Here is a 20893-nt window from a genome sequence, read left to right as displayed (position 1 = left end):
TGCTAATAGAGTCTGAAAACCGCTGACTTCAACCACCCCTTCCCATCCCAAGAAAGCCCTTGGTTGACCTGAGGTCACACTGAGAGTCAGTGACAGGCTTGGACCTGGCCCCTGGTCCCAACCACTTGCAGATCTCAACCCTCTCAGACCTGGGAGTCTGCCCCTGGTAGGAGTGAGCCCTAGAGAACAGAATTAGGCCATCTATGGTTCCCCTCAGCCCATGGCACTGATCCCAGGACCCCATGCACAGTAGGTAGGTGCCAGCCAGGGGAGAGAACAAGTCATAGACAGATCTAGGGTCACCCACTGGCCGTTATCCTTAGGTGAGTCCCCGTACCTCTCAGCCTCAGCTTCTTTGTGTGCAAAGCGATTGCTCTAGGTCCCAGAAGGGGCAGAGCCTGGTACATAGTCGGTTCCCTGCAAATGGGAGCCCTCTCCATCCGCACCCTCCTTCTCAATCAATACGTGCTCCATTGATGGATGATGGTGACAGTGATGAATTACAGGGGATCCTGCAGCCGTGCCCCTTGTTGTACAGATGGGGAAACGGAAACCAAAGCCAGGAACGCACTTGCCCAGGTGGGACAGTGCGTGGGTCTGGGCCCAACAGGGACATTTTAGCAGTGTCACCAGAGAGAGAAATTGGGGCCGGGCGCGGGAAGAAAGCTGCTGAGGGAGGGGTGAAGGGAACAGGTGGGGGAAAAGGACAGAGGAGGGTGGGAACCTACAGCACCCCATCCTCCCCTGCTCCCTCCAGCAGAGAGGCTGACCGAGAAAGCCTAGACAGCTGTTTGCTCAGAAAAGCATCTTTGTCATTAAGGGCTGTGGTGGGGAAAGTCCTCTCTCCCAGTCACGTCTTGGGAATCTGGACGGAGCAGGACAGCAGCTGGGTGAGTGGCTGCTTGTCTTCTCGGAACCAGACTTTCTCCACTGCTTTTCCACGCATACAAACACTGACTAAACTGCTTACAGCCTCCTAGAACCATTTTCCCCATCCCCTCACCCCCTAGGGAGACTTCCATGTGTCTCCACTTTAAAAAGTGGGCCTGACCTCCATTACACATATACCTGCGGGAGAAACAGGCCTCTGTGCCCTACGAAAGTCCCTCCTGAGATCTAACTCCTATCTCTCTAGCTGCAACCACAGTCTCTTTCCTCTGTCTGCCTTTGGTAGGTTAATCTGGAGATGGAGTTGGGAAAGATGATGAGAGACCCGCTCCCCACAGTGAGGGTTCCTCACAAGGAGAGGAAGGGACTTTGCAGTCCCCCAAATGGGAAGGGAGGTGTGGGGTCCAGAGGCGACGCTGAGCTTGAGGATCAGATTTCCCAGAACAGACCCAATTTCAGGGCAACCTGGGTTCAACCGCCATTTCTGCCACAGAGGACGAGCCTCAAAAAGACCCTGAGACACCCCCAGATTCCTTGCAACTGCTTTCCTTTCCACCATTCAGGTCCCCAGACCCTAGTCCCACCGCCATGAACCCTGCTTGATGAGGCCCAGACTCTGGGAGGGCAGTGCCATACGTTCTGGGGATGCTAGCTTCAGCTCATAGGGAGAGGATGGGTAAACCAGCGAGGCACTGCACCCACCGCTGGGCCCTGGGTGCAGAAACCGCCCCGTTACCAATGAAGGCCTCGGATTCTGGCCCTCGGCGCCCCTGGAGCCAGGAGCAGCGGGAGAGATTCGGGTCAGACCCCAGAAGGCACGCCCTGCTATGCAGAGGGAAAGGGTGAAGGGGTGTGCGCAGGTTGCCAAGCCCAGCTTGCGGACCCCTAGGTCCCTGAGGCCCCCTCTCTGAGCGCTGACAGCTCTGCTGGCCTCCCTCCCCCACTGGCGCTCAGCAGATCAATGCCGCCTTTGCTGACAGCTGAGAAACGAGCTCGCCTTCCCGCCCCCTCTCCTGCCCCTCCCGCTCGGCTGTTCTGTCCCCCGAGATCCTCCGGAGGAACGGGAAGAGTTTGCTGCGGAGGAGCTTCACCCTGGGGCAGGGCCTGCGGAGGGAGCGGCCGGTGTGGCCCAAGCTTTCCACAGGGGAAAGAGGGAAGGAGGACGAGGAAATCCAAATCACCGCTCTGTGCTGGGCGAGAGGGCGAAGAGAAAGAAAGGGCCGCCCCCTATTACCAGCTGGAGAGAGGAGGCCAGGCACCCAGAACTTTCCGCTGGAGTGGCAGTGGGTGGTGGAAAGTCTCCCCGTTTCTGGGTGGGTTCTGTGGGCCTCTGGGAGGCTGTCCAGCTGCACGCTGGCTCAGAGTTCACCTGCTAGCACCCATGTGCCCTTACCTGTGGACAAGTCAACGGAGCAGTTCAGACTGAGCCTGCATCAGAGGAGACTCTTCTTTGGGGCTGAGTGGCCTACCTGGGGGCGCTTCCCCATCATGAAGAAGGAGCTCGGAGGTGGAGGTGGGTGGGAGGGAAAACGGAGCCCCACTGTGCCGCACACACTGACACAACTCGACAGCGCTTGGGCATCGGGCCTTGCGGGTTGGAGCTGCTCACCTAGCCACACGCTCACCGCACACTTTCCACACCTCGCACAGAGCGTAAAGGGCACAACCCGAGGGGACACAGCTAATTGCTTACACAGCCAACACCCAACAGCCGGACTCTGCACACCCATCTTCACACCCATCCACACCCTTCCACACCGGACCCACAACCACGCCTCCAACGGACTCAGTTCCACCACCTGGCAGACCCACAGCCACCCATTCTGCACAGACAGCAAACACTTCTGTATCCACTCACACCCAAACTCCACACGACACGTGTGCCATCCGCGACCGCGGCCGCAACTCCACACTCCCCGCCCCACTTCCCACGATCACACAGGAGGCGTTCCAGCCCGGCCTTCGGGTCCACACAGCCCCTCGCAGGCGTGCACGCCCCTGGCCCACGGCCGACCTCGTGGCCCCGTGCGCTGCCCCCCGGCCCGCCTCCTCGCGGTCGGGTCAAGGCATCGACTGGGCGGGCGGCCCGCGCGGCCGTTGCGCCCCGGCCCGCTGCCTTCGTGCGCGTCCCCTCCCTCCGCCCCGCTAGCTGGCTCGCTCGCTCCCTCCCGATTTGGGAAGGCGGCCGCGGGGCGGGCGGGGGCGGGGCGGGGAGGGTGACATGTGAGCAGCGCGCCTGGGCAGGTGGAAAGGCGAGCGGCATGGAGCGCGTAATAAGAGAGTTGGAGTCGGAAAGAGCCGCCCCAGTCGCCGGGGAAGCGGGCGGTCAGTGCGGGCTCCGGCGGCCCCCAGGCTCCGAGCGCCCGCCCCCGACCCCGGCGAGGCCCCTGCCCGGACCCTAGCCCCCGCTGCCTGCGCCCTCCCCGGGCCGCCACGCCGGCCTCGGGTCCGAGCCATGTGCCGCTAAGCGCCCCGCGCGCGCCCCCGCCCCGACCGGCCCCGGCCCCGGCCCCCGTCAGGCGCCTTCCATGGCCGAGGCCCCCCCGCGCCGCCTCGGCCTGGCCCCCCCGCCCGGGGACGCCCCCCGCGCCGAGCTGGTAGCTCTCACAGCCGTGCAGAGCGAGCAGGGCGAGGCGGGCGGGGGCGGCTCCCCGCGCCGCCTGGGCCTCCTGGGCAGCCCCCTGCCTCCGGGTGCGCCCCTCCCGGGGCCGGGCTCCGGCTCGGGCTCCGCCTGCGGCCAGCGCTCCTCGGCCTCTCAGAAGCGCTACCGCCGCCTGCAGAACTGGGTCTACAACGTGCTGGAGCGACCCCGCGGCTGGGCCTTCGTCTACCACGTCTTCATGTGAGTTTGCCGACCCGCGCCCCTTGCCTTATCCCGCGCTCTCGCTCCACCCGGCGCCTAGACTCTCGTGGGTCCGCGGCCGGACCCTGGCTCCGCCTTCTGTCCCCAACCCCCACGGCCGACCCTCATTTTCACCTCGTCCCCCAGGCCTGAGCTCAGTGACTGATTCCCCCAGCCTGACCCTAACCCCCAATCTCCAAGCCTTGATCCGGACTTCAACTCGCTTCTGACCTCTCCCACCGCAACTCCTTATTTCCATCTTGACCTCCACCCCCTGCTCCTCTGTCCCAGGTGCTCCCACATGCAGTTGCTTGTCTGTCATCCTCTCTGCAATCTGGAGCCACTACAGTGGGGCTCCCCTTTCCCCGTCCTCACCTCTGTCCCCGCGTCCCAGACACAAAGAGGGCCCTTTGGCCCCCACACACTTTCTGTCACCTTCTCCCCAGCTCTGTCACTACACTGGTCTCCCACCTGGGCTCCCCTTGGAGATACCCCTCTCCAGGGAAAGTGTCCACCCTATCCCAGGCAGGCTCCCGATTATAGGTGTTTGGGGGTCCTGGTGAGCCCCCCAGCCCTGACACTCATGTGTGCTGTCTGACTTATCTGAGTCTTCACTCAATCTCTCCCCCACCCTCAACTTTCCAGCAGCAGCAGCAGCAACAGCAGCAGCAGCAGCAGGCTGCCCTGTCGGCCTGCGGCCTGGCTGGCCAGCCTGCCCAGCTCACTGGCCGCTGCACCAGGCCTGGCTCTGGGCACCCCAGGGGAAAAAGAAAGAGGAGAGGGGTAGGTTTGGAAACACTGACGCTGTGCCTCCCCCCTCCCCCCTCACCAGCTCCTACAACTTTCAAAAACACTGACCCCTCTTGGATGTAGAGAGTGAATTTTGGCAGCTCAGAGCACAGTCTTGGGGGACGGCCTGTCTGGCCGGGAACATGAGAGGCCCCACCGATATCAGTTGAAGGGCCAGGCCTGGCTCTGGGACTCTGGGAGGTGCCGGATAGAGACCTCCGGTTCCTGGAAAATGTGCTGCTGTTAATCCCTTCTTACTGCCCCCAGAGAGGACTCGTTGGTCTTGGGGTCCTCTGAGTGGTCTCCTTGCCTGTCTTCCTGACTTCTGACAATTCTGCCTGCCTGGCTGTCCCTCTGCCAGACTGAGTTTCCACCTGTGTGCAAATTGGCCTGTCCATTCATCTCTCCACCTAATTGTGCGGCAGTCCTCCTTCTCTGTGTCCCTCCCTCTGTTGACCTGTCCAGTTATCTGTGTGCCTGTCTGCTCATCTGTCTATCTGCTTGTCCACCTGATTATCTCATTCTTCTACTTGTCTGTTCCCATCATCTTTTGGTCTGTCTTCCTTCCTGTCCCTGCTTGCTGCCTCTGCCCAGTCCTAACTGGGCTCACAGAATTTCAAAGGTGGAGGGGAGAAATGCTGGCAAAGGATGCCCTGTCTGCAGGGAGGGTAGAGGAAGCTTACCTTCAGCCAATAAGCTCCTGGGGTGGCAGCCTTGGCTTCATGTAGCGACCCCTGCTAGGCTAGGCCAGGGGCAGAGGGTTAAGATTGCGGAGGATCTGAGGTTAGACTCAGGGTCAGGGTCACAGTTAGGAGTAGCCTGACCCCCAGTGCCCACTGGGAGGCCTAGGATGAATATCTTTGCTGCCGAGAGAGCTGTTGGAGTGATGGAGGTTCTGTGCTGGGATACGAGAGATGGTGGGGTTGGGGGTGAGGGGCAGGGACTGCTAGTAAGGGTGGCTGCATTCTGGTGCCCTTGCCCACACTGCAGCCTGGGATGCCCAAGAAAGGTGAGATACTCCACAGGGAGCAGCTGCGCCCTCCGTGGGCTCCTCTTGGGAGATGACATTTTTCCAAGCCATGGCTGGGCCTGGGGAAGCCAATAGGGACTGAGGGGGGGTCCTTAGTCTCCAGGCCTTGTCTCTCAGTCCTCACAAGGATCACTGAAGGTGAAGGAACTGCCTCATGTCCCCCAGCCAGCCACGGTCTTCACCTCCTCTGGAAGGGCTTCTCCTTCCTCTCTAGGAGCTAAATCCGCTGGTACCTTTGCCCCACATCCTGCCTTACTGGATGCCAGGAATGCCCTGGCCAGGGGCATGCTTATTCTGACCACTTGTCTCCAGGAGCCCAGAGCTGAGGCATCTCTTAGGAGTTCTGGGGGAGGAAATGCACTGTGATCTCAGGGAATTGGTCACCTGTCTTAGAGATCAAAGAAGTTGGGGATCAGGAGCCCCACCTCTTGCATGCTGTGTGATCTTGGGTTGCTCACTGGGCCTCTCTGAGCTTTAGAACTCTAGGCCATCAAAGCAGGTAGCAACCCCAGCCTTGTGGCCTCCCTCTTGGATGAGGTAATGGGTGGGAAAGAGCTGGGTGAGCTGCAAGAGCCTGTTGGAGCCCAAGGGATGGGTGTTCTTCAAGAGCTTCAGAGGTGGGGTTCTCGGTCACTCATGACTGGGTCTTGGGTGAGCCAGGAAGTACTTCCTGCTGTTGGACTTTAGTCCTACAGGGGCACTTTTGGTCAAATCCTTCCCCCTTCCCTAGTGACCCTCAGAGGCAGCCCAAGTGAGGGGAGTCCAGTGAGCACAGCTAGCTGACCCCCTTCCAGAGCCTCTGGCCCTGGTAGGAAGGGCCCAACAGAAAAGCCTGGAAGAGAAGGGCAGAGGAAGGAGGGAATTGGGATGAGCTGGGTCCATTCACCCCAGGAGACACCTCCCTCACACCTGCTAGCCAGGTCCCACTGGGCCCCCACAGACCTGCAGCTTTTCTGGCACCGAGGTGTGGGAGATTGCCCAGAGGACAGGTCCTGAGTCCACCTCTCCTCCCAGCAGCTGCGGCTCTGGGAAGTGGGAACCACTGACTCCTGTCTTCTCCGTAGTGAGGTCTAGAATGAGGGATTGCTGGCCCCTCTCCGAGCTCTTCTTCCTCTTGGTAGGCCCTTAGTCTTGTCACCAAGCCCCTGCCTCCTCCCTGTACCCTGGTCCCTGATTTAAGCCCTCAGCCCTTCCCAGGCCCTCTTTCTCTCTGAATTTTGAGCAATAGCACATCGCGGCCCATGATGCTTGCCAAGCCTTCAGAGGAATGCTCACCTTGCTGCACCCTGTCAAGGGCCACTCTGGCTTCCCTTTGGAAGTCAGAGGCTGAAAGGGGCTGGGATGGAGCACAGCCCCATGTACCCCATCTTCCTCGAGCCCCTGTGAGACTCTGCTGCTCCCAGCCCCCAGCGGCCCAGCAGACTTTCTCTATGTGAAGGTTTATGCTCTGTAAACATCCTCCGTCAGCCTTGTCCCTGGGGTCAAAAGCTGTGGGAATGGGGAGGAGAGGAGGTGGTGGCTGCTCCTGGGCCCTCAGACTCCTAATCCCGGCCCACCAAAGCTCCCCCTGACCATCTGTAGAGGCACATCACCTGGGTTGGAAATAATCCCAGCAAAGGTACCCACAGCCCTCAGGCATCCCTGCCAGGTGGGTCCTCACATGTGACAGCCTCATTTTGCTTCTGAGAAAACTGAGGCTCTGGAGATCATAGTCGCACAGTAAATCAGTGGCAGATACAGGACCAGACCCGAAAACTCCTGTCGCCCTGTCCAGGACCTGCCCTCTCCCTGCCGCCACCTGGGTTGGCTCTTGAAGTCTGAACTGCAATCTCTGATGGGAGTGTGGAGCATCAGCCCTGTGCGGGGCACCATGCTAAGTGCTCCCTATAGACCACTCACGTGTCCTTCAGCAGGGCTGAGGTGGGTGTGGTCATCCTCCTCATTTGCAGGCGAGAAAACTGAGGCTCAGGAGAAGTCTCCTAGTGCACTTGGCGGAGCCCAGCACAGAGCTGGGTCTGACTGAGAGCGGTCTTTCTCCTGCACCTCAGCTTCAGCAGCACCCCACCTAAGGCTCCACAGGAGCAGCACTCCTGTGTCATTCGTCCTTCTGTCCCCAGCACACAGGAGGCAGGTAGTGGCAGGATTTTGTGGAATTGAATGGAAACTGCCCAGCCTCACGCAATGCTATCACAATTTTGCTGCGCAAGGCTTTGCACACACACATATCCCTCCAACACACCCGTCCATCTGTCTCATGCACTGCAACTTGGACACGCATATCCGTGAATATCCCAAAGGCCCAGAAATCTAATGCACAGCTGCTCCCACATTTTCACGGACTTCACACACATACTTGGGTCTGTGGCCCTAGCCTAGACTTTTAGGACAGAACAGAGTGGGCCCATTCCTTGGGTGTGTTGTCTTCACCTGTCCACACTGCAGGGTTGCCCTGTAGCCACCTGGGTTGGCTCTTGAAGTTTGAATTGCAATCTCTGATGGAGTGTGGAGCATCAGCTCTGTGCTGGGCACCGTGCTAAGTGCTCTCTATCAACCACTTCATGCATCCTTCAGCAGGGCTGAGGTGGGTGTGGTTAAACTCACCTATGCATCCACCTCAGACCATGTGGGAGCAGGGTGGCTGGCTTCCTAGAACTTTGCTGGTCTTTGCTCCTCCCGAAGGGCCCTCTGAGAGCCTTCTGTCCAGCCCTGGGGTGGTCTGGTGGCTGTGTCAAGGCACAGAGAGGGGCAGATACTTAGCTAAGGTCACACTTAGTGGTCAGGGTAGAACTGTGCGAGGAACCCAGGCCTTCTGCCTCCCAGATCAGGACTTTTGATAATACGTTTTCTCACCCCAATCTATGAAGACTGATGCTCCAAGAACTCGGCCTTGTGATGGGGAAAGTCTCAGAGTGTGACCCAAACTCCAGTTTCGTGCTGCTGTTTTTCAGCCCCTGACCTTTTGTTTGGTCTTTGTAAGAAAGCGTGAGTGAAGAGACCATCCTGCCAGCCTTCTAGCCCTTTCCCTCTCCCTTACACCCCTTTGCTCCCCCCTTCCTGAGTTCTACTTTGGGGATCACTGGAGCAGGTTAGACTTCTCATTGTGGGTCACCCCACCCCAGCTCCATAGTACATTCATTCTTTCCATTGAGGAAGCCCTGCTGGTGTCTGACTTCAATCCCTATTGCTGCAGAAGCCTCTGTTCTCAGAATGTTGGAGCCAAGAATGTTTCAAGACGTGATTATTCTTGGGCTATGGCAGCACCTTGAGTGGGTGATTAATTGGAGGTTCTCTGAGCCAGTCAAGGGAGCAGAAAACGCAGGGAGCGGGGAGAGAGGAAGGCTCGGCTAGTCCCTAAGGCCCTGCCCCTGTCCCCACCCCCAGAGGGAGGCCGAGCTGGGAATGTCCCTGGCTAGAAGTTTTCTCACCCCTCTTCCTCCCCTGCACCCATGTGGGTGGGTCTTTGGCCCTCTGTGGGCTAGGTGGCCCAGCAGGGAGTTCTGTGTGTCTGACCTGGGGGCAGCCCCTCATTATGCCCCCTGCTGTGGGATTTGTGGGGCTGGAGTGGAGGAAGAGGAGGGACTTACCATTTCTCCAGAGACTGTCCTGCAGGGGGTTAAGAGCATGGGGTCCGAGCCTGACAGATTTGGGTTCATTTCTGGTTCTACCCTTAGTAGTTATGTGCCCTTGGGCAAGTTAGTTAACCTCTCTGAGCTTCCGTTTTCTCATCTGAGAAAAGGGAATAATAATAGCTGCCTCTAGGATTGTCAGAGCTAAATGTGTTAAAGCACCTGACACAAATGCTCGCCATCATCATCACCACCGTTGTTATCGTAGTTGTGATTGTCATTCCCTTCCCAGCCGAGGTCTGCCGGTGTCCTTGGCTCAGCACAATGAGGCGAGTGTCTGGGTGTGCGGGAGAGCCGGAGCTGTGCGCTGGGTGAGCAGCTCTCCGTGGGAAGCCTGGGGATGCGGCTCTGTGGACTTCTGAGGAGCATTCCTGATTCTAGACATGCCGCACCCGATATCAGGCGGGCATGATTATTACCCTAATTTCACACTTGACTAAAGCGAGGCTGGAGAGTGGTCCTCACCCACCTGCCCGAGGTCACACAGCTAGTGCATGGTGGCACCAGGACTCCAATCTGGGTCCTTAGGACTTTATTCATTTGCTCCTTCCTTCATGTGACAAATATAGTTAAAGAGCGTTCACTGTGTACCAGGCCTGGGGAGGCAGAGGGAGGTAGACCATGCGTGGGCCCTGCCTGGGAAGGGGAGACGTGGGCTCTGCCTGGGAGGGGGGAGGGGGCACAGCGAGGAGACTGCTGAGCCTCTCCTGCCTTCCCTCCCAGGCACTTGCAGAGAGGTCCGGGCGTGGGCGTGAGCATGCCTGTGTGTACAGGGAGGAGCGTGTATGTGAGAGTGTCACTGTGAGGCCAAGGTGTGGGCCTCATTGTCAGATTGTGGGGCTAGCATGGCCCCAGGGAGGTGGAAGCGGAGCCTTGGTGCTCAGGGACAGCCAGGGACCCCTGGGAGAAGAGGGCAATCCCCACTCTCTCCTGAGCATAGCATCCTGGGGAATGGGGTCAGGGAACCCCAAAGGAGATTTAGAGACCTCAGTCCCAACACTTACTGAAAAGGTGCCCCCTCTACCCCAACCCCAGCCTCACTATCCCCTCTGTCGAGTGGGATAAACCGGGGAGTGGACTCTCAGAGCTGCCGGGCACAGAGGGACTCTGGATGAATGGGAGCAGATGCTGCCCCCCTCTTGTAGGATTGGGGGTAGGGAGTTCTTTCAGCGCCTTCTTTCTGGCTTTCTCAGAGACCGGGCAATACCCAGAGGGCTGCCTGCTCCCCAGCCCCGGCTCTGAGGGTTTGGGGAGAGGATACAGGTCAGACCTCTGAGACCCTCAGAAAGTCCCCCACCACCCAAGACTCCAGGCTTTCTGGGCAACTCTGTCCCCAGGGCAGGATCTGTGTGCCCTGGGGGTTGGCACCTGGGAGGTGAGGAAGGAGGGGCAGCCCCAGGCAGCAGACTAATTGGGCTGGGAATCCGTGGGCAGCGCCTGAGGGAGGGAAGCAGGCAAAGGGAGCAGGGAGCTCAGCGATTCCTTCTCTCTTCCCTCCCTTCTGGAGATTTGGGTGACAATGGGTGGAGTGGGGTCAACCCCAATCCCTGCAGGAAAATCTGGGGCACTTTATTCTGAGACTCCTTGGACATCTAGGGCAGGCTGGTAGGACAGGGGGAAAGCTTGCTGGAAATAAATGGACCAAAGTTCCCACTGAAGCAAAAGGGATGGAGGTCAGACAGCAGGAGGGACTGCCCAATAACCAGGAGGTAGAGTGAGATTCCCTGGGGTATCTTTCCAAAACTTGGGGGCTCATGTCCAGCGGGACTGGGCAAGAGTTACTCTGATAATGTCCCTGTGAAGTACGTGGCACCCTGCCCTTACACTAGGAAGGATGGAGAGCAGATAGAGCCTCCCAGGGAGAGGAACGGATCAGATCAAGCACTTGGCTTTGGAGGGTGGGTGGGCACAGGCTGCCTCCCCTCCACCCTTCCTTCCCTGTCCTCCTCCCTGGGAGCCTCAGCCCGTCCAGGTCATCGTCTTTGGGTTTATTTTTTGCTGGGCTCGGCTGTCCCCAGGGAGGGGAGGGGGTAGGGAGAAAAGGAGGGGAGAAGGAACAGCTTTGTCAGCACAATCCCCAGCGCCTCTGCTCTTGCCCTCCTTGGCCTGGCTGCCACCCTCTTCTGGAGGGACCGTCCCTGGGCACAATGGGGACCCAGACCCCTGTGGGACCTCCTTCCTTCAGGCAGGACCAGCAGGTCGGGAATACCCTCACCCCTTTTCCATTTGTACTGCTGCAGAGCACAGAGCCAGAGGGGCCTCAGAGCCAAAGCAGATCCACAGCTTCATTTCGCAGATGGGGAAACTGAGGCCAGAAGAAAGGACATGGTTGCCCAAGGACACAGCACACATGGGGCTTCTCCACCTCCTCTTCTCATGCTGGAGTAGCGAGAGCCCAGGAAAGCTGCCTCCCACTTCCGCCCTGATCTCAGCGGGAAGGAGCAGCCCCCTGATTTCATTCACTCATCCAGTTCCTGTCCTCTGGGGATTGGTGGCCGTCCGCTGGGAGAGACAGAAGATGGGGGAGGAGAGTGATGGGGGCCCAGGGATTGGCAGAGGGAGGGAGGCTCAGCCTGGGGATGCTGTCAAGGCCCACGGAGGGTGCCAGCCCCTCCCCCGACGCCCTTCAGCCTTCTTTTTTGTTAAAAAACATTAGCCCTGCCCTAGCCGGTTTGGCTCAGTGGATAGAGCGATGGCCTGCGGACTGAAGGGTCCCAGGTTTGATTCCAGCCAGGGGCACGTGCCTGGGTTGTGGGCTCGATCCCCAGTAGGGGGCGTGCAGGAGGCAGCCGATCAGGGATTCTCTCTCATCATTGATGTTTCTATCTCTCTCCCTCTCTGAAATCAATCAATATATTAAAAAGATATTAGCCCTCTTTTACAGACAGACAAATTAGGGCCCGTGGTTAACACAGTAGCAGTTGTACAGAAGGGATTCAAACCCAGAGTCCCCTGGGCTCCCCATTCTTGAACACGCTCTGCCCTTGACTCTAGTCAACTTGTCTCTTTGGCTCTTTCCATTCGGTTCTGTCAGCAACTCCGCCTGCTTTTTCTGCCTCATGAATGTTGGGGCTCCTCAGCCTCTCTCCTGGGCCCTCCTCTCTCTGAAGTTTCCATGGAGGGGGTTCTCATACACTCTTGTGACATCCGGGGTCACCTCTGTGACGACAGCCTCCCTCTCTGCAGTTTCCTCCCTGAGCTTCACTGTGTAGCTGCCTGTGGACACCTCACCTCCTCACCCCCCTTCCTCAAAATCAACATCGCCTTCCAACCCCCCACCCCGTCCCCCACCCAGTGACTCCTCCATCCCCAGTGCCCAAGTCAGGAACGCCCTCCCTCAAGTACCTTTTGCTCTTTACCTAAGAAACAACTTGTGGTGTCCCCAAATGTGCTACTTAATGCTCCAGGTACTTTTCCTTCTGCCTTAAACTCCTGCCCCTCTCACCCACCCCATCATCTAGCAAATCTAGCTAACTCCTATTCACCCTTCTAATCCCAGTTTGAGCATCACCTCTTCATGGATCCGCTCCCTGCCCACGCCCACTCTAGGCTGGATTGGGAGCCTTGGAGTCCCCAGAGCTCTGCTCAGCCAGCCCTGTGTGCTCCTCTGCGCTCTCTCGCATCAGATGATGAGGTCTGAGTGGTGGGGGTTGAGCACAGTGCTTGGCACATGGCTGGTAATTAGTGAATGTTTGCTGAGCCAGGAAATAAAGGTGGCATTGAAGCTGGCTGTTAGGATGGGAAGGGTTTTGCCAACTAGAGAGAAATCGGATAAAGGACCCTTAGGTCCTCTGTGTGCAGGCACTGAGCTGGCAGCTCTCATGGTTTTAGTCCTGAGTGCACTCCAGGGGGAGGCAGCCGCTAGAACAGCGGCTTTGGGGTGGGACTCTCTTCCCCTACCCTCTTCGCTTCAGGATCTGCAGAGTCAGAACAGGGAAGTGCCACTGGCTGGGAAGCAGAGCTTGACTGATCTCTTCCCATGAGCTCATGCTCTACAAACACGAGGCCATTTCGTTCTCCCACTACCTCTGTGTGGCAGGCACTGTTACTGTTCCCATTTCGCAGATAGGAAACTGAGGCTCAGAGGAGAAATACTGTGTACCAAATGACAGCTTGTCCGAGGTGGAGCTGGGAATGGGATCCATGTCAGTGTGACTCCCAAGCCCAAGCTCCAAGTGGTGCTCAGAGGCGTCAGCAGACCCGTGACAGTTTTCAGTGGCCTAAGGCGAAACCGAGGGAAATAAGGACAACAGGATGACTCCCATAAAGCTAAATTTATTCCATTTAAAGGACTGTCTTTTGGTCTGAGATTATGTCCTTTCTTTTATGAAATGATGGGGCTGGGAATTTTTTTAAATGTCCTTACTTGGCAAAATAAAAAGTTGACAACCTTACGCAGTCCCCAAAGTGTTTTTGAAAATTTTACCGGTGCGTGAAATCCCTGGGTTTGGGCGCCTTCCTGCCTCCTCCCTCCAGAGCGCTGGGGCCAGAGAGGGAGGAGCCTGGCTGGGAATGGAAGGATTAAAGGCATGGAGCCTCAGTCTCCACTGGATACTCCTGAGCCTTGGGCCTGCCTGCCCCGGAGTGCACTGAGGACCAGCCTAGGCAGGACTCTTGTCAGGGGGCAGAGTCAGCCAGAATCAGTGCTCACCCCTCAGTTAAAGGAGCACGGGACGGGGAGTCAGCAGGCTGGGGTTTGGTTCCCGCCTCTGCTTCCTAAAAGCTGTGTGACCCCAGGCGGGTGACTGAACCTTTCTGAGGCTCCAGCTTCTGTCCATGTAGAATGACGATTATCATCTCTACCTGCTCACCTCACCGGGCTGCCTCCTGCATCGAGTGCTTCCTTAACTGCAGGTGCTGTGAAGAACAGAGGGCTTATTGTGCTGTTGCTGTTCGTATCTTCCTCTTCTCTTGGGCCCTGGCCTGAGGTTTGAGCCCTGAGGAGGGGACTTTGTGGGCGTGGGTGTGGGTACAAGGCCCTGTAAGAGCACATCGATCAGACTGGTGATGCCTTTCCTCAGGAGTCCCAGACAGGCTGGAGGCCTGGGGACCTCCAAGGCAACACAATGCTCTTGCCGGGAGCCAGGCTGTGTTCTAACAGAGCTCTCGCGCAGTAATAAGATTCATGGTCCAATCTACACCAGGTATTGTGCCAAGTGTTCTCCACATGCCACTTCATTTAATTCTTGCAAGAGCCCTAGGAGGTAGGCACTGTCATTACTCCATTGTACAGAAGGGGACACTGAAGCCTAACGGTTCAGCCTGTATGCTGCCACACAGCCAGGAGGTGGTGAATAAGCCCGAGTGTGCAGGGAGTCTGTGGTGTGAGAGGGCCTGAGTGTGCAGGGAGTCTGTGGTGTGAGAGGGCCTGAGTGTGCAGGGAGTCTGTGGTGTGAGTGGGCCTGAGTGTGCAGGGAGTCTGTGGTGTGAGAGGGCCTGAGTGTGCAGGGAGTCTGTGGTGTGAGTGGGCCTGAGTGTGCAAGGAATCTATGGTGTGAGGGGGCCTGAGTGTGCAGGGAGTCTGTGGTGTGAGAGGGCCTGAGTGTGCAGGGAGTCTGTGGTGTGAGAGGGCCTGAGTGTGCAGTGAGTCTGTGGTGTGAGAGGGCCTGACTGTGCAAGGAATCTATGGTGTGAGGGGGCCTGAGTGTGCAAGGTGTCTGTGGTGTGAGAGGGCCTGAGTGTGCAGGGAGTCTGTGGTGTGAGGGCCTGAGTGTGCAAGGAGTCTGTGGCGTGAGAGGGCCTGAGTGTGCAGGGAGTCTGTGGTGTGAGGGCCTGAGTGTGCAGGGAGTCTGTGGTGTGAGAGGGCCTGAGTGTGCAAGGAATCTATGGTGTGAGGGGGCCTGAGTGTGCAAGGTGTTTGTAGTGTGAAGGCCTGAGTGTGCAAGGAGTCTGTGGTGTGAGAGGGCCTGAGTGTGCAGAGAGTTTGTGGCATGAGAGGGCCTGAGTGTGCAAGGAGCCTGTGGCATGAGAGGGCCTGAGTGTGCAAGGAGTCTGTAGTGCAAGATGGTGGGAGCGGATTTGCAGGGCTGCAGTAGGCGGGGTAGCTGAGGGCACCCAAGGTATACGTGGGGGGTGTGGGTGGGGTGGGAAGGCAAAAGACACCTTCCTGCTGGGTGGCTTCCAGTGTTACCTCCCTCTCTTCCTTCTCCGAGTCTCCCCTCCCCCTCTTGCTGTGACTCTCAATAACAAAGATAATAGCGAATGCTTATTAAGCCCTTACAGTGTGCCAGGCACTGCTCTGAGAACGTGCCATGGCTTCTCTTACCTTTTCCTTTCATCAACCCAGTGAGGTGGGTACTAGTGTTATGCCCATTTTCAGTTGAGGAGACCGAGGCAAAGAGAGGTTGAGTAACTTGTCTGGGTTTAGATAGTGCGGCCAGGGTTTCGACTCCAGAAGTCCAGCTCTAGGTGCTATGATCTTACCTGCTATCCTGCACCATCCTGCACCTTATTTGCCCTGATGGGCCTGCCTGTTGGGGGGCTGATATGAGGACCAGTTGAGGCTTAAAGTTCAAGGTCCTGTCCTCCACCCCAAATTTACTCATCTTTTCCCTTTTTTTAAAAAAAAATATATTTTTTATTGATTTCAGAGAGGAAGGGAGAGGGAGAGAGAGATAGAAACATCAATGATGAAAGAGAATCATTGATTGGCTGCTTCCTGCACTGGAGATCGAGCCCGCAAGCAACAGCAACTCGGGCATGTGCCCTGAACGGGAATTGAACCGTGACCTCCTGGTTCATAGGTCAACACTCAACCACTGAGCCACGCCAGCCGGGCCGTTTTTTTCCTTCTTGCGCTTTCTCATTTGGGAAGCCTTCACTCCAGTCCAGCCTTGGGCAAACTACGGCCCGTGGGCCGGATCCGGCTGTTCTATCCGGTTCTCTTGCTCTCCCCTCCACTCCTTTACTTTGAATTTATATTAGTTCACACAAACACTCCATCCATGCTTTTGTTCCGGCCCTCCGGTCCAGTTTAAGAACCCATTGTGGCCCTCGAGTCAAAAAGTTTGCCCACCCCTGCTCCAGTCCATGCTCTATGCCAGGTGCTGGGGACAGAGCAGTGAATCAGATGCTCCCCTGCTCCCTGGGGGAAATGGGCCGGGAGGTTGGCAGTGCCAGGGCACCATGGAGTCCTGTAGGAGCCCAGCACAGAGGGGCCAGCCCCAGCCCCCAAATGGGCAAGGTTGGGAAGGTTTCCCTGAGAAGGTGGTTTAAATTGAAACCCGAAAAATAAGGAGTAGGAGTCGACCCTGCAAAAAGGAGCAGGGAACAGCATTCCAGGAAGAGAGACCAGCATGGGCAAGCCCAGAGGTGCGGCTGAATGTGGCATTTGCAAAGGTTTTCAAGAAGTCAGGAGATGGGGAGCCTAGAGGGGCAAGAGGTATGCCAAGAAGAGGCTGGGACATGAGCAAGGCCAGGCTGAGAAGGCCAGGCTGAGGAGCAGTGACTTCCTGGAAGACCCCGAGTTCAGGAAAAGGAACTGAAGATGGGAGTGCCAAGGGCATTTTAGTGTTTTAGAAACAGCTTTCTGGGTCTGGCAAGGAGATAGGGGAGGGGACTCTGGCAGGGAGCTCTGGGAATGCCATCCACTTGGCCTCTTCTTCCCTCTGCCTTCCCCTCCTGGCCCAGCCCTCTGAGCGGCTCCTCTGGAGCTGCCCACTAACCCTGCCAGGCCTGGCTGGACCTGGCCTGGAACCCTAGGACTTTGCCTATAGGGAAAGTACGGCTGCTTATGCAAAGCCTGGCCTGGGGAAGGTGTGTGTGGCTGAGCTGAGGGGGCCTTGGAGGCAGAGGGGGTGGGTACAGGCACAGAAGCTGTCTGCCAAGGAACTCTAGGGGATATAGGCCTGGGGTCTATGGGGATCGCCAGAATAGTGGCCTTAGAACTGCCCCATGAGGACACCCAGGGATTTGGCTCAGCTAATGGTGAGGTGCCCTGGGCAGCGGCCAGGTGGCTCAGCCTACGTCAGTTTCCCTCTCCCTCCCTCTCTCACAGCTCAACAGGGAATAGAAGTTCCCTGTTGAGCTGTGAGAGAGGGAGGGAGAGGGAAACTGATGGAGAAACTGAGGCCCAGAACAGGGCATGGACTAAGATCTGGTGACAGAGCCCAGACTGGAACCCAGGCTCAGCCCAAGAATCTCAGTTGTACCCAACAACAGTAAACAATAGTGAAAACCCTGCCACGGAGCTGGCAGCTCTGGCCCCTCTGGGTGGTGTTAGACAGTCTCTTCACAACTCTGAGCATCATCCTCTGGATCCAAAATGCCACCGCCTACTGGGAAGGATGTCCCCTCTCCCACCAGGTGGTTCACAAAGCGCTTTAAGGCATGCCTGGCCCAGGATGGGGCTTAATTGTTTGCTCAGTGAATCTCACTGAATTCTCATAACTACCCTGGAGGAAGATAGTATGACACTATTTTACATTGAGGATCAGAAAAGAGGAATGACAGATGTGGGGCTGGAGCCCAGGTGTCTATTCACCTGTCTAAGACCCTTGACCAACACAGCCCCACATATAAGCCTCTGCTTTCAGTGAAAATCAGCTGATGTCCCAAGCAAGACGCATTAGTTGGTTGGACAGAGGATGTTTGTGTGTGTGCATGTGTGTGAGCAGCCTGGCCCGCAGCTCACATCAACCCCTGTGCCTGAGTGCTCCCGAAGCTGCAGCTGCTGCCCCAGGGGGAGGGGATCTTCCCGCTTTCCGTCCTGCTTTGAGGGTTTTTCTCTTGGCTTGGCTGGCTGGGAGAGAAGCTGGCTGTGGTGTGACCAAGGATGGGGTCTGGCCATCTAATACCCTGCACATGACAGGCGCGGGGTGGGCACCAGGCTGGGAGAGGGATTTGCACTCTCCTAATCCGGGGGCTGCAGCCCTCCGCTGTCTTGGCCAGGGCCGTGGGAGAGGTTCGTCCCTGCCGCCATGCCCAGCAGCCCAGCTCAGATCCCTGGCATACACCCAGCTCCTCTACTCGGGGCCTTCTCCTGCCCTGCTCATGCTCCTCACCCTCCCACGATGTGAGCAGCATTGGGACTTATGGGGGCAACACTGGGCCATTTGGATCTGATGAAATGCAATGCTGTGCAGCATTTGGGCTGAAAAGTGAGGGCAATGTCAGGCAGGTTTAGAGCCCATGCTGGAGCAGAGTTAGGGGGAAGACCTGGTAGGGGTGCAGAGCTGGAGTATTTGGGGCTTATCCTGGGCCACCCCTTCTGGGAGAAATTTGGCTACAAGTCAGGGAGGCAAATGTGTGGGCCATGCCCCCCTTCGCTGGGCAGTAAACACACAGCCGTCTCCCAGGAGACAGCCCAAACATCCCGGCCCCCCACAGTTATTTATACCAGAACTCCCTCTCCTTTTGGGCCTGGTCTGGGCCTCTCAGTCCACTCCTCAGCTGGGCGACCTGAGTTGAGGACGCAACCCTGTCAAGGCTGGAGGCCTCAGCAGCAGGCCTGCTCTGGACTGGGCACTCACTGCCTCCCCATGGCCTGTCCATTGGAGGCACTGGATCAGAAATGTGCTCATGGAGGCCAAGGCCTGGGCAGCAGGCAGGAGTCTGAGGCTTGAGCCCTGGACATGCTGTCATCGGCTACAGGACTGTGGTTCTTGGCACCCCTGCGTTCAGTAGGAGGGAAAGGTCTAGACGAGTGCTTTGCAAACTGTTTTAAGCAGTAGATCTGGTTCTTTAAATGAAAAGTGACACAGTGTATAAAACAGACCAAAACACCCTGACTGGTGTTGCTCAGTAGTTAGAGTCTCGGCCCATGCACCAAAGGGTCACAGATTTAATTTCTGGTCAAGGGCACATACCTGGGTTGCAGGTTTGATCCCCCGCCCCGGTCAGGGTGCGTGCAGGAGGCAACTAATCCATATGTCTTTCTCACATCGACATCTCTCTCTCTCTCTTTCCCCTGCCCTCCCTCCCTTCCATTCTCTCTAAAAATCAATGGAAAAAATATCCTTGGGTGAGGATTAACAAACAAAACAAAACAACAAAACAAAGCAGGGCTGCTCAGGGTGGATGAGTCCAGGGTGTGGGCCCAGAATTCTGCTCAGGGCTGAGTCCAGGGTGTGGGCCCAGAATTCTGCCCACTCAGCCTGTGTGGCCCCGTATTCCACTAACCTGGAGCCTGTACATGGCCCTTCTTATTCTAGAACACATTCCAGGTAACCCTGGAGTTCCCTGGCCAAATCGCACGCCTGTTTCCAGGGCTTTCACAGGCCTCTTTCCTGCCTCATCGCCCCAAGGGTCACTGTTGTGCGCAAGCACTCACAGGCTCAAGGGCGGCTGTTTGCAGCCAGTGTAGATAAAGCCTGGAAGAGCAGGCTGGCAGCCACAGAGTGTAACCAAGGCCCCTCCTGGTGAGGATGAGCCCAGTGTGGGAACAGAAGAGGGACACCATGTGGCTGACCTCAGCTTCCAGCATGGGACTCCAGGGTATCCAAGGTTTTAAGTTCAAACTTGGCCTTCCAGATCCTCCGAAGGTATATGTGTCAGGAAGGATAGGACACATTTTATTTAACAGCTTGTTAGCTTGATTCAAACTTTTGAATATTTAGACTTATAGTATACTAGAGGCCCAGTGCATGGAATTCATGCATGAGGGGGCGGGTCCCCTCAGCCCAGCCTGCACCCTCTCCAATCCAGGACCCTTGGGGGGATGTCCGACTGCCGGTTTAGGCCTGATCCCCAGGATTGGGCCTAAACCGGCAGTCAGACATCCCTCTCACAATCCTGGACCTCTGGCTCCTAATCGCTCACCTGCCTGCCTGCCCGGTAGCCCTTAACTGCCCCCCCTGCCGGCCTGATCACCCCTAACTGCCTGTGTGTGCCAGCCTGATCGCCCCTAACTGTCCCCCACTGCCAGCCAGGTCGCCCCCAACTGCCTCCTCCCTGCTGGCCTGGTCGCCCCTCACGGCCCCCCCTGCTGGCCTGGTTGCCCCCAACTGCCTCCCTCCCCCGCTGGCCTGGTCACCCCTAACTGCTCCCCCTGCCGACCTGGTCGCCCCTCATGGTCCCCCCGCTGGCCTGGTTGCCCCACACATCCTGCTTGTTCAGTTGTTTGGTCATCCCTCACTAACCCTTCTGCTGGCCTGGTCGTCCCATGCAGCCTGCTTGTTCAGTTGTTTGGTCATCCCTTACTAACCCCCCTGCCAGCCTGGTCACTCCACGCAGCCTGCTGTTCAATCGTTTGGTCGTTCCTCACTAACCCCCCTGCCGGCCTGGTGGTAGGCAGCCATCTTGTGAGGGAGTGAGGGTTAATTTGCATATTACCTCTTTATTATATAGGATGGGTCTACATTTGTATTCTTTCCCAGCTCTGCCAGTGTTTGGGGTGGGCTCACATCAGCCCTCCCTTCACCCACCCACCTCTGTAGCAACCCTAAGCAAGACGCCCTTTCTCAGAACTCTTGGGGTTCACAGGACAGTGGGAGAAACCCAACTCACTAGTGCTCAAGGCCCTCACAACCTGGGTCTTTCTGTTCCCTCCCAGATACTGTCTGAATATCCACCAGGCCAGTCTGGGGGATGGGAGGGGTTCAGAGTTGGCCTTGCCCTTGGTGGATGGATCCTAATGAGATGGTGGTGGGTGGCAGACGGAATTAGAAACAGCCTCAGCATAAGGAGGGCCTGGGGTGCCCAGAGAGGGCCAGGAATCTCAACCAGACTGAGAGCACACTTCTCTCCAAAGCAGATCAGAGATTGGGGCGGGGCCGGACA

General features: G+C 57.4%; 1 protein-coding gene across 5 annotated transcripts in view; it reads left to right on the top strand.

Moving 5' to 3' along the window:
* Positions 1–3110: 3110 nt before the first annotated feature.
* Positions 3111–20893, top strand: part of KCNQ4 (potassium voltage-gated channel subfamily Q member 4) — a 56566-nt gene continuing 38783 nt past the window's right edge. For all 5 annotated transcript variants that reach the window (XM_080655106.1, XM_080655105.1, XM_080655107.1 and 2 more), the window contains exon 1: positions 3111–3730. In XM_080655106.1, the coding sequence (XP_080511232.1) occupies positions 3417–3730 (314 nt within the window). In that variant the 5' untranslated portion in view covers positions 3111–3416. The remainder of the gene's footprint in view (positions 3731–20893) is intronic.

Source organism: Plecotus auritus, assembly GCF_963455305.1.
Source record: "Plecotus auritus genome assembly, chromosome: 2".
NCBI lineage: Eukaryota > Metazoa > Chordata > Mammalia > Chiroptera > Vespertilionidae > Plecotus > Plecotus auritus.
The sequence above is the reverse complement of the archived record's forward strand: the minus strand, read 5'-3'. Positions and strand labels throughout refer to the sequence as shown.